At 44.9% G+C, this 15,319-nt stretch overlaps 6 protein-coding genes across 6 annotated transcripts; 3 read left to right on the plus strand and 3 right to left on the minus strand.

Moving 5' to 3' along the window:
- Positions 1–1,825: 1,825 nt before the first annotated feature.
- Positions 1,826–2,419, minus strand: VTP01DRAFT_687 (uncharacterized protein; the record flags this gene model as incomplete). The annotated part of the gene is made up of 1 exon (XM_069385818.1): positions 1,826–2,419. One exon carries the CDS (start codon positions 2,417–2,419, stop codon positions 1,826–1,828), a length of 594 nt encoding a protein of 197 aa, XP_069245107.1.
- Positions 2,420–3,667: 1,248 nt separating this feature from the next.
- On the plus strand, positions 3,668–4,142 carry VTP01DRAFT_688 (uncharacterized protein; the record flags this gene model as incomplete). Its single annotated transcript, XM_069385829.1, has 2 exons — positions 3,668–3,839; positions 3,904–4,142. 2 exons carry the CDS (start codon positions 3,668–3,670, stop codon positions 4,140–4,142), a joined length of 411 nt encoding a protein of 136 aa, XP_069245108.1.
- A 244-nt stretch (positions 4,143–4,386) lies between these two features.
- VTP01DRAFT_689 (uncharacterized protein) lies at positions 4,387–6,094 on the minus strand (the record flags this gene model as incomplete). The annotated part of the gene is made up of 7 exons (XM_069385840.1): positions 4,387–4,716; positions 4,780–4,912; positions 4,982–5,174; positions 5,237–5,457; positions 5,515–5,548; positions 5,611–5,775; positions 5,836–6,094. 7 exons carry the CDS (start codon positions 6,092–6,094, stop codon positions 4,387–4,389), a joined length of 1,335 nt encoding a protein of 444 aa, XP_069245109.1.
- Positions 6,095–7,097: 1,003 nt separating this feature from the next.
- On the minus strand, positions 7,098–8,039 carry VTP01DRAFT_690 (uncharacterized protein; the record flags this gene model as incomplete). The annotated part of the gene is made up of 3 exons (XM_069385852.1): positions 7,098–7,748; positions 7,810–7,912; positions 8,026–8,039. 3 exons carry the CDS (start codon positions 8,037–8,039, stop codon positions 7,098–7,100), a joined length of 768 nt encoding a protein of 255 aa, XP_069245110.1.
- Positions 8,040–9,042: 1,003 nt separating this feature from the next.
- Positions 9,043–9,907, plus strand: VTP01DRAFT_691 (uncharacterized protein; the record flags this gene model as incomplete). The annotated part of the gene is made up of 4 exons (XM_069385863.1): positions 9,043–9,190; positions 9,371–9,463; positions 9,539–9,784; positions 9,849–9,907. The coding sequence occupies 4 exons, from the start codon at positions 9,043–9,045 to the stop codon at positions 9,905–9,907; spliced, it is 546 nt and encodes a 181-aa protein (XP_069245111.1).
- A 1,577-nt stretch (positions 9,908–11,484) lies between these two features.
- VTP01DRAFT_692 (uncharacterized protein) lies at positions 11,485–15,300 on the plus strand (the record flags this gene model as incomplete). The annotated part of the gene is made up of 9 exons (XM_069385874.1): positions 11,485–11,602; positions 11,710–12,020; positions 12,100–12,247; positions 12,323–12,482; positions 12,544–12,720; positions 12,790–12,973; positions 13,040–13,493; positions 13,564–14,565; positions 14,627–15,300. The coding sequence occupies 9 exons, from the start codon at positions 11,485–11,487 to the stop codon at positions 15,298–15,300; spliced, it is 3,228 nt and encodes a 1,075-aa protein (XP_069245112.1).
- Positions 15,301–15,319: the final 19 nt, after the last annotated feature.

The raw sequence follows: 15,319 nt of genomic DNA on the forward strand, positions 1-15,319 counted from the left end.
AGGTATAAAGTTCTCTCAGAGTATCTTTGCTTTGCAATTGTCATACACATTCATGACTCTTGCAGAACATTTCATGGGCTTTACCTCCTATTCACGTTTATTTCTGATGGATCTCACTGACGACTAGTGCATTAAACGTCTAGTATTAATGATGAAAGACTTCGACCGGCAACATCAAAAGTAGCAAGCCGGTGACGGTCAAATCCAACATTGTTCTCGCCGACGATGTCAATCAAAGGAAGCTTGTATATGTTGGTTTTATATGTGGCTTTAATATCAGGACTTCTGATAGACAACGAGCACGATGGATGCAATTGGCATAAGAAATGTCTCATGATCGTTGTTGTCAACTTCGTGTGCACTACGGCATCCAGCAAATTCCAGTTTGACGATATTTTTGCATATCTTTACGCGGCATCATTTCCTTGGTTGCACACGGAGGGATCAATACTACATGAAATTCAGTTAGTATGTGCTCAATTGTCTTGTGATGGATTTCTTCGACGATGTCGCGCTTTCTGAACCTTAGTCGAGCTATAGCCAGAATTGTACATCATTTGTCATTTCATAAATGTCATACTTAATATCAGAATGCATATTTTTTTTGGAAGTATACATGAAGGAATGGTGGTTTTTTGGGGGAGGAGGAGGAGAGTGCAAAGGCAGGGAGCGTTTAACTATATGAACCCTCATTTGATGCAGTTGTGGAACTAGCCGGGTACAGTGGGGTAACGCCCTCGTAATCTGTCTTTTTCTTCGAAAGCGGATGAGCTTGTGCTTCAATGTATGAATCGATGGGGTTGCGCTGATGAGTTGAGGCATCGCTACTCGAGTTTGATGTCGTAAAATATTCATTGTGTGTGGTTCGTAGCATTTTGTACACATTAACAGCATTTTGCAAGCAGTCCTACATCCTAATAAGTATATAATAGCACGCTATGATTGAGTAGAGAACCTGTCCTTCGGACACAAGTTCTCGGACACAACATACTCAGGACATCATGGCCTCAGACACAACATTTTTCATTCAACCCAAATGATCTAGCGTATCAACGAATCGCGCTTGATCTTGACGGTGGCAGCGCTCAGATTATGGCTGTTGCAGAAAAATCCTCAGCAACGACACTGCAGGCACAGTTGACGAACTCTGCTGGACTTCGTCGTAACAGCATAGCCATCCCAACGCGCAATAACTTGAGCAGCTTGTTTCCGCTCTCATGCTTTTCAAATCAACAATCCAACAAATTAGACATGCATTGTTCGAGATACTTTTCGGAAGGGTAGGTGGTTGTGTCCGAAGGAAATCTGTGGTTGGGATTTCCACTTTCCCGGTTCTTCGGAGCTCACAGCGCATCCCTAGCTCCCACAAGGGAAGATGGCGCTCTAAAGTTCCTTCTTAAGATTCATCTCATAAATGCATTCTCGTTTTAGCACACCTCTTGCGTACAAATAGTAAACTTTGAGGTCGACCAGAAATTGCTCATCGGCCCAACGCTACAGCCGCAGCAGTCTGTGGTACATACTGAGAGCGCCAAACGCCCCTTTTACGTGATCATATGCCTGTCGAGTTCTGTCCTTTCAATTATGAGGGCCGGTGGTCTCAAGAAGTAGGAATTCTGCTCTGTGTTCTTTTAAGAATGCTATCCCGTCAGCAATGTACTCGGCAATCTCGTCAGCAAAACCGCTCCTCATCGCCATCAATTTCTTCTCTCCAACATCAAAGGCAATACTTCCAACGGAGTCCGCATCTCCACGATCGTTGGTCTTGTACGTTGCGTCGATCAAGACTACCTCATTGAATCGTCGGGCTCTCGGGATAAATGTCTCATGGCAAAAGAAAAGCGTTTCGCTCTTCATCCACGTCGTACAAAACTATGTAATTGTTGCTGTGGAGAAAAGTGACGAGATTAGCGACACAATTCTTCGGGCCTTGGTCGAGCTTTGCACGCAAGTTGTAAAGATCTCGCTTGGTGACCAAGCGCTGACCATCCCGCACAGTCGTTGCCTGTAACACTGTAGCTGGTCTCGCACCGGCTTCCAACATCGCTCTGGCCATGTCTTCGGTTTCCTTGGGCAATCGACGATGCTGATGGCAGCAAAGGGGATCTTCAGCGAGATCATGGTTGTGACCATCGTCGATTTTGTTCACTTTCCATTTAAGATTCGTCTTCTTCGCGCATGAAGCTGTCAGCTTCCACGGGCAGTTATCAGCCTGAAGTGGCAATCTCTTCTTCTTGCGAGTTGCCAGGGTATTTTTGTGGGAGTTCTTGTATGTGTGTCCATGGACGCAACGTACAGTTATGCCACGAGCAGAAGTATTTCCGAAAACGCACGCATATCCACCCTCAAAAGCTATGGATTGAATATTCTCCATAAGCTCTTGTTTTGTATTGAAGGGTTTTCCGAGAAGCTGTTCCATTGCGAAAACAAAATGAAAGGAAAGAAAGTTTTACTTCGGGCACGACAGTTCGTGACTTGTGCCTAGAAAGTGTCGTGCCCGTATAATTTACGTAAACGATTTTTAGTTGAAGAGTTTAGACGCGTAATCACCGTCGCTTACTGATCCAATAATTGCAAACTTTATTTCTGCCTGCAAATCTTCGTTATGTGACAAGGTCTTTTTCAACTTGGAATATTCGTTGTCTGCTTATAACAGTAACTTGTTCTGGAGTAACGGTTGCCCAGGTGAGTACTCGTAAGAATTCTCATCTCGCTGTGCAGTGAACAGGCAGGCCTTGATGTGCCCAGTAGACTTCCGTAATAGTGAGCTCCATCCTTATTCGTGATCATGCTATTCATACTGCACGTGTTCTCACGCCGATTCCCATGTGCAATGCATTAAATGTGTAAAAATACGCTTGCTATCAGCAACAGACTATCTGTGAGAGCAGGAGGGAAATATGTCTTATATCTTCCTTACAGTGACGGTTTTTGGTTTGTTGCCAAGCCTGTAAGAAGGAAGTCGGGTCTCTACAAAGATTTAAAATGCCATCAATTTTGCATGCTTTTTTCCCTTTGGACGTTCGAATTGATACTTTCTGGTGTGTATACAGTGACAACTTGCTTTGAAGAGTGTTATGTACGTCGCGCCAGTTTTCAGCAGTGTTTCCACTTTCTGGTCGAAAGTAAGTACAATATTGAATAAACTGCAGATGGTACTCGCTATTCATTATTTATGCTGTTAGTTTATGTTGTCTGAATCTCTCGGCCAAGTTTGGGCGCCTGCATATTTCGATCGGTTTTCTGTAATTTGGGCCTGTATAGACACACTGACAGGGTCCTCCTGCCCCGGCGTTTGAGTCCTTCAGGGCAATAAGATACACATTATATATCACACACCACCCTGCCCTGATTGGGCATTGCCCATACTACTGTTCCACAGCGCCACTTCCATGCCAATTTTGACAGTGGCTTGTAGTAAATGATGTGAAATCTTAGTGATAGTTGACGTGGTCAACGGTGAGACGATGAAGTCTGAAGAGAAGCAGCCCTACGCACTGTTTTAGCTCACTTGTGCAATGCGCTGCTTCTGGTAGATATTTGTGGAAAGAATTGGTAGAGTATAGAAAATGGAAAGCTGAGCGCACACTCCCGAATTTTTTTTCAAGCACGAACGGGTCGGGATGGGATTACTACTTCTTCCGCTTGGGGACGCTTACAAATAGAAATGTCATACGCAGCAAAGGATGGCAAGGATACAGTCATTTTCGTCGACAAGGAGTATGTCGATCAGCAACCAGACATTGAGGAACCTGCAAAGTCTTCCGAGTCTTCTGGAGAAACCGACCAAGCTGCAGCTTTCGATCCCGAGACTGGCGAAATAAACTGGGATTGTCCCTGTAAGTACAATGTGGTATGAAATGTTACGAGAAGGGATAGTAATCATTTACGAATACGCTGCAGGTCTGGGTGGTATGGCTCAGGGCCCCTGCGGTGAAGAATTCAAGGCTGCTTTCAGCTGTTTTGTCTATTCTACCGCCGAGCCCAAGGGCGTAGACTGTGTAGAAAAGTTTAGAGACATGCAAGATTGTTTCCGTGCACATCCTGACGTCTACGGCGACGAAATTGACGACGACGATGAAGAGGAAGATGCATCACAAAAGCAAGAGAATAAGGAACAATCCAAAGACGAAACAGCATAGATGGCCCAGTTCAGTGTACATTTTCATTCACGAATATATTTACCAATCCCTCCCTTTTCCATCCAACCAACTAGCAAAAGATATAAACAGAAAAAAGTTTTCCCCATGCACTTTACATAGAAAAAACATTACATTTAATAACGATGAAATAAAAGAAATAATACCGCATATTTCTGATTGCAAGCTAGCAAAAAGAACTGGATCCCAGGTCCAATTTATGAAGAGATTCTAGCTAGAAGTCATTTTAATTGGAGAGTTCCTTTTGCACCTTGGCCAAATTGGAAGTGAAATCCTTGATGACTTCAACGGTGGTATCGCTGTTGTAGACGCTGTACCAGCCATGAGGTTCGTGAGGAGGATCACCGAGCCAAACCATGCCGTAAGCGTTGGGAGGATAGGTGGAGCGTCCTTCGCCGCCGTAAGCCCAGAAGTTGGCACCGGAGAAGGCGCGGTCGGAGGCAAGGGACACGATCTGATCAAAGGCCTTTTGGTAGTATTCATCCTTGTGGGAAGTTGGCGTGCTAGGAAGGTACTTGTAGGCTTCGTCATTGGGCTTGCGCCAGGCATCACGGGCCTAGATGGAACAAGAGTATGTCATTATCATTGCCAATAGCTAATGGTAGGATGAAAAACTTACCATGCCGAATTCTTCCATGATAATGGGTTTCTTGAGAGCGCTGGCCCAGTTGGATCTCGAGTTCAAGAAGTCATGCATGTAGTTGGTTGCGGCCGGAAGACCATCTGGGTCTGCGGGATCATAAATTCCCCAGCTGAATTGTTGCAATAATCGCCATCAATAAGCTTCAATCAAATACGTAAACTGCAGAGTTATCGCCTACTTTTCGACCCAGCAATGGCAAGTGGTATAATCGATATTCTTGTGATCATGTGCGCGTTCAAAGTCGTATTCATCAAGCTTGGATTCCAAACCAGCTGAAACCAAATGCTTAGGAGCGCCCTTTTTGATAAATGTTGAGATTTCTTCAAACCAAGATGCGGGTGCTTCTTGAGGCTCGTTAGCAATTTGCCAGGCTAATAACCAAAGTTGTGTCAATAATCGAGAGATTTTTAGGGATTTCCCCGCCTTTGCTTACACATGATGACAGGATCCTCCTTGTAAATCTTTCCGTTTACAGTGTTGCGACGGTTTTGGACGGTGCGGATGTGATCCTTGAACATTTTGTTGGCCTTTGGAGCAATTTCAGAGTTGTTGTAGAACTGTGCGACGAACTGGGTGAATTCGTCATAAGGAACATCGCCCACAGGGTAAGGAATTGTCTGGTTTCCAGTGACCCAGGCAACAAACTGTCCAAATCTTCGAAAATGATATCATATCAGTAACTATTACAAACCTATGAGCTATTCAGCTTACCCTCCACTCCATTGCCAAAAGTTACCAAGCGTCACTTGAGCAGCGTTGTAAGTAAATATGTAGAGATAGCATGCTTATCTTAATATGTAAACTTACTAACTGCCGTCATGTTGTATCGATCCATGGTATCCAGTAGGTAATCGAGACCAACGAACACGCCTTCGTTGTATTTGCCGGGCTGGGGCATCAAGGAGGGGCGCATACGGTAGAGCTGATCATCAGGGCCTTCGGCGGAAGCCATGACACGCAAATTATTGATACCTTTTGAATCCAAATTAGTCAGTCTTTCTCTCGGTAACTCTTGCTCGTTGCTCCACATACCCATTTCAGCCATTTGCTTGATTTCGAGCTCCATACGTTTGCGATCGCCTCCAGAGCATTTGTCAGCACCGAGGCTCATTCCCTGCCAGTAGTTTGCGCCACGCACGAGGTAGGGTTCGCCGTAGCGAGTAAAGCCTTTGCCGTCCGAGGCTACCTTGACGAAGGCGTCGTCGTTGGACGAGCCGTGGAGGTGGGGTCTTGCTTGCGCCACGTTGACCAGTGCAAGTGCTAAACCAAGAGTACCGAGCAGTCCTTTCATAGGTGCGAGACTGGGTTGGCAAGCTCGGGTCTACGTGCAGTTTTATATCCTTTCTGCAACAAAGTTCTGTTGTTACAGTGTGGGAACAGCGGCAAATAACGGGAATATCACTTTGCTTGTCCCAAATCACTCGCGCTTCTGCCTAACCATTACACACTGCACTTCGAAAACCTTAAAAAAATTATTCCTGACGCTCATCCGAAGAGCACATTTGACACCCGCATTTCGAAGGACATGTTCCCTTTCTAGTAATCGTTCCATATCAATTGATACATATCAGCTGTATCCTCTTAACATTTCGTAACTACAGTGCATTTGATGCGCTAAAGTGGCAGGGTTTCAAGCGTTTCCACATCAATTGCATCGTCTCACCCCCGTAATAAACCGGTACTTGTGCGACGAACATTTACAACCATCTCCACATTTTTGCTCCTTTGATCATGGTCTCTTTTATTTAATAATTTGTAGCTCAACGGAAACCATATGAGCTGCTCTGAGTCCTATACGAATTAGTGTCCCAGAGATGCCATCATGCTACGTACTGCATGGTTTTGCTGAAGCATATATGTATCTGTATCACCGAGGAGAATCCCAAGTGGAACTATTATGTCAGCTACAGCAAAAGGAACGCTGCTACACAGCGCTGAACTATAATCCGCGGATCACTTCCAGGTTTACCCAGATGAGAAATGACGTTGAATGTTAAGCATCTCGATCCGCGGATTATTACAATGTGCAGTGAAAATTATCAAATGTGCAGTAGTTCAGACGGACGTGAGAGACTATTCCCAACTTGCAAACGTCCGGCCTTTCGGTTCAGAAAATTGATACCTTGTAGCTCACCTTCTTTTGTTAAGTTGCCATTCCCACCACATCCAGGTAACTATTTTCGATGTAATTGGAAGAAAGATAGAAAACAGTGCATCATGGAAACTTTAATAGCATGAGGAAAATGACAGGAGAAAAAAAAATAAATGAAAAAAAGCATACAACATGACTAGGTTTAGTTCATCTCTTCCACCATCTTGTTAACATCAATCTCGGTGGATTGGCCTTCTTGCCGGGCAATGTATTGCTTGAACCGTTCTTCTCGTCGGTTGCTGTTTGCTTTGTGAAGTTCGAATGGTCTCAAGAATTTGTTGACGGTTCTGAAATTAGGACCCACAGTGTGGATTTCGTGAATGATATCGTCCAAACAGATGATGCCCTGTTCGCCGAGATGTTCTTCAATCATAACGTTGTTTGTGATAGGCTTGATACCATCCTTAGTTGCTGCAGTACCACGCTTAAGAAGCAGCTGCCGAATTGTGTTGAGGGTAGGAAGGCCGAAAACTACGTAAGGAGCGATCATTTCCAAAAGAGTAGCGCCTTTCTTGTCCAAATGCAAAAAGACGGCGCTGTTCATGCGCAGAAGTCGCAGTCTCGTAAGTAAGCTCTTAATCTTTGGATGAGTTTCGTTGTCGCCAGCAACTCGGATAACCAACGCAATTTTGGATGTATCAGGTTTTGCCAGTAAAGGGTATTTAGGTTTGCCTTTATACGTCGGATGTGTGATTCTTCGAAGTCTTCTCGATTCGCTGTCTCTCTGTCGTCGTTTTGCCAAAAGCTCCTCAGCACGCACAAACTGCGTTTTTAACGAAAGTTTCTTTGCATTCTACAGAAATCAACAATCAGGATCACAGATCACAAGACTTTACAATCACAGCTATATCTACCTTCTTTGCCTCTGCTCGAGCCTTCGCTGCAGCTGCGGCCTTCTTTTCGTTGGCCTTTCTTCTTCTTAGGAGGTTGACTTGTTCGGTCTTGAGAAGCGGATTCCTATCGATTGCATGACAATCAGTAAATAATCACAAATATTCTGTCGATCAGGTGCAATGCAGCATGCAGCATGTACTGTAGTCACTGCACTTGGATCTATGTCATCTACGTACGATTCAGCAACCATGGCGAAAGAGACGATAAAACAATTTTTTTCGGCAGATGAGCAGGAAAGCACTTTTTCGGGTTCAGCCACATGCTCCCATTGGTGGCGGTAGTGAGAACAGGGACGATGGCACTTCCTCAGCAACCGCCTTATCTTTCTCTCGTATGATATAGCATTCTCAACACGGGTATTACTGTGTATACAGCCTCAGAATTAGGATGTCTTTACTTTGAGCAGTTTATGAACGCAAGTAGTATAATGCTTAAATATCGTACCTCTTCTCCTCTCGCTCGTTTCAGATATAGATAATATCTCCTCTGTAAGCGTGATCCGATCAAAAGCATATCAACCGAGTTGAAATTGTTCTAAGTGTGTATATACCAATCTGATGTGCTGCTGGCATAATAAGCTGTTTATGCTCGAAGCCAATTAGAACACAGTTCACCCGTTATCCAAGGGAGGTAGTGGTATCTACATAATGTTCGCTTTCTGTTATTGACTCTATGTAAAGTGGATATGGTCAGTTAGATCACTACAGCACACTGGGCAGAGGATTTTCATACAATATTTGTCTGCCTTGTAATAACATAATCCTTTCTATACATGGATGCTTGAATTACTATCACAGGCCTATATACGAGTATATAGCTGGTGCTATCATACCTCAGCGTTTGAGGTATCTATGTACTGTATAAATGAAACTACTCCACGTTACTACGTGTTCAAAGATGGCGCAGTGGTATGTTTGTGATACACTGGAAGTTGGAAGCTAAAACACAGAAAAAAAGAGATAAAAGCAGTAATTTGGATAGAAGAAGTTAATATTATTCTTTTTCTTTAGGCTGGATTCCACCTTACAGCTCTCAAGCGATGCATAATCTGGCACTAAGGCAAATATTTCGATAGTGTTAGTACGCGGAAGGGCAAATTGTGGACCCACAAGGCCAACTGGCGGGAATCAAAAAAGCGCGTTGGACCTGCCTTCTCCTGACTTCTTTTGCTTCGACATCCACGCACATTCACTATGGGTCTTAGCTTCTCAAAGTTGTTTGCCGATCTCTTCGGTAAGAAGGAGATGCGCATCTTGATGGTCGGTCTTGATGCTGCCGGTAAAACCACCATCCTGTACAAGCTCAAGCTGGGTGAGATTGTCACCACCATCCCTACCATCGGTGAGTGTAGCCCAAAGACTTGAGGCATCTATGCCACGCCAAGCATCGCATAATCGTGCTGTGAGAGAGAAATCAAGCACGAAGCATATCTACTTGAAAAGAACCACGTGTCTTGGCTGTTTTCAATGTCGGTTGGCATTATCACGCAAAGACTGACTAACTCTTGTATTCGTTTGTAAGGCTTCAACGTGGAGACTGTCGAGTACAAGAACATTTCCTTCACTGTGTGGGACGTTGGAGGTCAGGACAAAATCCGTCCTCTTTGGAGACACTGTAAGTTTTCTCCTTTGGCTTCTCTCAAGGATGCATAGAATGTTGTCCTTTCTGACGCCCCGGATTCCTACATAGACTTCCAGAACACCCAAGGTATCATTTTTGTTGTCGACTCTAACGATCGTGACCGTGTCTCTGAGGCACGCGACGAGTTGCAGCGCATGTTGAACGAAGATGAACTGCGGGACGCCCTGTTGCTCGTCTTTGCCAACAAGCAAGATCTGCCCAACGCAATGAACGCTGCTGAAATTACTGACAAGCTCGGTCTCCACTCTCTCCGCAATAGACACTGGTACATCCAAACCACCTGCGCAACCAGCGGTAAGAATCTATATATGCTTCCTGGATTGAAGATTTGATTTCTAAGATCGTGTGATCACAACAGGTGATGGTCTCTACGAAGGTCTTGAATGGTTGTCCAACAATTTGAAGAGAAGAAACTAGGCCACTTTATTTCTGTCAAATTGTTACTTGTTGTACACTCGACATCTTTTTAATACATTTATTTTCTATACACTTCCAATCCTGCCGTTTTGCTATGAATATATGAAAAATCTTGATCTCTTTCGTACATTACTGGAATGTTGTCTGATGAACGCTAGCCACATCTTGAAAGACTATAGCTTACTGGAATGTTGTCTGATGAACGCTAGCCACATCTTGAAAGACTATAGCTTCAAATACAATTTAATAGTCTACAATATATAAATGCTTTCGAAAATCGATGCATTGTGCTTCTACAAGTATTGCTTCGGACATGCGGAAACCTTCCATTGACGATTTTTGTTATACAGTACTTGATGCCATATTCTTGGGACTGCTGTTACTATCGAGTCATCCAAGGTTATTGCGCGATTAAAATACTACTCATATATGCTCCAGTTACCAATGTATCATCAAGCGAGCATGATATTTCCTTTAGCCTTTGATGTAAGGATTCATTCTGCAGCCATATAATATATATAGGCGTTTCTTTCGCCCGTCTGTAGCAGCACTGTACATAAATGAATACCATTAGATGAAGTGTGATAATGGTTTAAATCTTCCTCTCTCGCTTGATGTGGCAGTAAGAGAAGGAAAGCTGGCAAACCTTGAATTGGGCCACTTTTGCCAAGGAGGATATCTTTATGAATATTCCCTCTTCACGGAAAGCATGAGGTTCCCCAACATTGTGTGTCCTGGCAGTATCGCGGCGGCCAGCAGAGGACCCTTTCTGACAACAAACTCAATGGATATCACAAAAGAAATCAGACGCTCTTCACGTTTCTCTGTGTCAAGTATACCGAAAAATAATGTGAAGAAGTGCATTCAGCAAAGTCGAAATCTGTTATATGTTCATGATATAAAATGAGCGTATCACAGATATGCAGCGACGACATCATCGGGTGAGCTCGTTTCGTAAGAAAGCATTTCTCAGCAAGAAATGATGGAGCTGCCCGCACGTGACATTAGAGAAGAATATCCGCGATTCTATAGCAAGAACACTGTACGGTACAAGGAGACATGTGCCGTAAAATGATTTGATGTCTTTTAAGATTGTGTGTTTTAGTTGTGTTTTCCAAATAAATGCGTGTTATAGGCTCTTAAAGTAATATCTGATGATTCACTGACGTAGGCCTACCAGCGGCACGATCAGATCGCTGTCCATCCCATCAGAAACAAGTTGCTAATACACAGCAGCATTGCATAGATAGCAGCCTGAAATGCTTGAAATGGATGGAAGATGAGTGTATTTTTCCCGAATATGTGTGCAAACCCTGAGATGGGTGTCCGTAGACCTGCCCCTCCACTGATTTTAAAAGCGTAAAGGGAACGAGCATGAAGCGCTCTTATTTGCACAGGACCATAGTTTCTCCGAAATTAGCATCCGTAGACTTTCCCAAAATCACTAGAAAAAAGCTTGTAAAGCAGGAGTCTATATCGGGCGACTGCAGTAATGTAACCCCACGCAGCAACGAGAAAAAAAAAACATCGCTTTCTTTTTTCTTTCTTTTATTTATTTCACCTTTTGGTACAGTTGCATGGAAACGAAAGCAACGCAGTCGGCCATTGACCTCGACGCGGCACGCTGCCGAGGTGACTGGTCAGCAGTTCCTGACCTTGCCAGACGTTACAAAAAGTACCACCCAGACGAGTCAGGTATGCATTTCCTCCACCTGCATGGGCACATAAACTCTGCGAATAATGCATGGTGCCCCACACATCATACACAAGCAAGCAGAAAAATTAAACAATGCTGCACACAGTGCTGGATGCCACGGCAAACATTGAAGCCGACTTTGCGCAGATTGTCGAACGCCAGCGTCGGCTTTTGCGGCAAAAGACAGATGACAAGTTTCCCGAGCTTGGCGATGAACAGCAGAGTGCTGAGTCACCTCGACGGATTGTCCAGCAGCAGAGGGTGACTGATGAGTCCGAATATCAATACGACGGGCCTGAAAGGATTACACTTGCTGCACGGTTGGCAAGCGGTCACTGCCAAACAACCCAACAAAAACTGTCGGATATCGTTAAGCGCAAATATTCTTCAGAATCTCCAGATGAATGGCAGGCCCAGGTAAATCGATTTTTTAACACGTGAATGCGTGAATAATACACAACTTGTGAAACAGAACTAACCTTGCAATTCTTTTTAGTTTGCAAAGATCATCCTCGCACGAGTCTATTTCGAAAGTGGACGTTACAGCGAAGCACTCGAATCTCTGCAAAATCTGGCGTTGCGTCTTGAAGATGCTACTTCCGGATATGGTTTGGTTTTACTGGTACAAGCTCGGACGGTGAAAGGTATGCGGGGTTGGGGAAGCGCACGAGCCCCACGTGAAGAGCTTTGTCTCCCTCTCACACAACGCATATTTCTAGGTGTATGCAATGAAATGCAGGGAAATATCAAGGCTGCTACTGAGGCGTACGAGGGAGCATGGAATGTTGTTGAGCAGGACAATGACGAGAAAAGTCCTATGCTCTTGTATTGGATTGAGGAAAGTTTATATCGCGGAAGCTTGCTTTATCTACGTTCAGGGTATGTAGACTCTAAGAGCCAAACTGGCAAGTTTTCGAAACTTTATGCTAACTTGTACTAGTGGTGAATCGCAAAAAGCCTTAAAGCTATTACGCGCATACAGCAAGCTAGTATCTTCACCTCAGTGGCCTAAAAATTGGAGACTATATAAGCAATGGGTCATACATCGATGCTACGCAAAGCTTCTGGTTGATCTATACCGCAAAGGCTCATATTCTCCGGAAAACAATGATAGACAGTGGGTTAATTGTTCTATACACTGCTGACGCATGCGATCTAATCCGGATCAAAATTGCTACTGTAACAGAGGTGCTTTGGAGGAGCTGACCCAGTTGCTCGACCAATTTCGAAAGATCCTTACTACGCTTTCCACGCAGCAAATATCTCCAAAAACACTCGCTAGATTTACAGTTAACCTAGCGAATATCATTATCGAAGCGCACGATATTATAGGATGGGGCACAGCAACGAATGTTCGACGTGTATTGCAGGTATACTATGACGAAAGAGTTCGTTCAATACCAGGATTCTCAACATGAGAAACTGCATTCCTCCAGTTCCTTTACCGGGCCAAAGAATGGACGTTCAACACTACGTGCATCGTGCGATACATGCTGCTTGCATTGATCCGGCTGGGTGACCATGCAGAAGCTGTCCACGCTTTTAATGCCTATTTGGCCTTGATCGGTATCCCGGATTTGCTAAAGTCGGATACGGACGACTTGCCAAATCCTAGCATCGCCTCTGCAAAGATAAAAAAGAAGCTCGGTCTACTACACCGCGTCGACGATGCCGACGAGGTCCAACAAGACAAGACAATCACTGACATTATAAATACGCTTTTGGTTGGAGCAGAGCTATTCGGCAAAGGCATGGAGAATAGCAAGAACGCAGCGATAATAGCCAGCGTTGTCCTGGATCTTTGCGAGAATGAGGATCAATTAGATAGCTATTTGAGAGCTAGGTGTTACCAAGTTGCTGGCGTTTCGTATGGTTCCCTAGGAGCGCAAAGTATGTACTTTTATCTTTTACTTTAATGGTTCTCTGCTTAGATTGAACGGTTTACGTCCTCGTTCTTTAGGCGTCGATCCCGATACCCGTTCAAAATACCAACAAACAGCAGTGCAATACCTACGACAGGCTGTAAAGCTAGATGATAAATCATGGCAGGCACTTTATGAACTAGCCGTACAACAAGCTATCACGCACGATATCGCTGGTGCTGCAGCCACAGCGATGCGCTCTATTCAGCTGAAGCAGAACCATTTACCATCGTGGAACCTGCTGGCTCTTGTATACTCTTGCAAACAGTTTTCGCAAGTCCCTCAAGCTCTGCAAGCTTTGGCAACTGGATTAGAACAGACAAACATTTTCGAAAAATCGTTTCAAGTCAACGGCGATATGCCGGCTGTGTCCTGGAATCAAGATGAATACAGCCAGGCGTACTTTACTGCAGCTGAAGCGTTCTTGCAATCAAAGATCTGTCAGCTCCAACTTTTAGAAAGTACAGAAGGATCGGAAGCTATTTTGAGCCACTATACCGAGTTATTTACAACCTATGCCAAGTTTTCACAACAGCTAGGTCTGGGTAACGGAGGAGATAGCGCATTGCTGGCCGATCCGGTGGGTATTCCAGCCAGCATGAATTCCGACAACGGTTATTTTTCAAACCTGCCAGAGTCACAGTCCACGCTCACGTCCCTAAGCCGGCGAAGCTCGCGATCACGCTCTATTTCTATCTATGACCGGCGCCGCTCAAATAGCACGAGCGTGCCTCCATCTAACAGACGGCTAAGTGAGCAGCAGCGACAAAATTCAATGACTGATAGTACACCGCCACTTTCTCCTTCAGCAAACGGTGGCGATGGATCTCCTGCAGCACCGCCAGCAAGGCGACGACTCAAGACGAGCACCAGCGAGGAAACCAAGAGTGCTCGCACACCTACGACAGAGAAGCCACCAGAGAAGCATCAAAGAGTATCTCAGCTGACAAAAGAAACAAAGTCTATTCGCAAAAAGAGCTTGCAGCTCATGGAGCTTGGCCTGGCGCGTCGGATAGGTAACGCACAAACCGGTCGTGATGGTAAGACATGAAAACAGCATCGAGAAACAAAAGCGCAGAAATTTATTTTCACCTTGTTTAGATTCGAGCACAACGGCAGCAACGGATCGCTCCTCACCTTCATTGTCTTCACTGCTCACGCCCGCGTATTCTGTCTCTAGCAGACGAAGCAGTCGCACCAACAGCGTTTCCACCGATTATCGCGATGCTCCTCTGCAACGTACAAACTCGTTTATGCAATATCAACAGGAGCGCTGGTATCAAATCCTAACAAGACTGTGGCTCTTATCGACTACATCGTTCGTCCGCGCAGGCCGGCTGGAGGAAGCCGTCAAGGCTATCGTGGAAGCGGAGCAGCAATTATTGCATGGACGCATCAACGACGCCGGTGTCTGGTATCAAATGGGCAAAGTCTGTTTGGCAAAGTGCCAGGAAAGCGGTGAAAAGGAGCTTCTCGAAACTGGCTTGGAAGCATGGCGAAAAGCGCTGTCGATTGACCCCGAGCACGTCGATACATCTGTCGACTTGGCGAAATACTACATTGACAACCAAGAATGGGAACTAGCTGAAGGGCTGTTGGACCGAGTCACGCAAGGACATGGCTGGGATAATGCCAAGGCATGGTATTTGCTGAGCGAATGCTACCGGCACAATGAGGATCCGCAGCGAGCAAAGGACTGTCTACTGTACGCCTTGGAGCTTGATGATACCACACCGATTCAACCATTTACTCTACTACCTCGCTTTGTCGCTTAATCCATCTTATCCTTAGTAT

This window comes from Rhizomucor pusillus (assembly GCF_041956525.1).
Source record: "Rhizomucor pusillus strain CBS 183.67 unplaced genomic scaffold VTP01scaffold_1, whole genome shotgun sequence".
Lineage (NCBI taxonomy): Eukaryota > Fungi > Mucoromycota > Mucoromycetes > Mucorales > Lichtheimiaceae > Rhizomucor > Rhizomucor pusillus.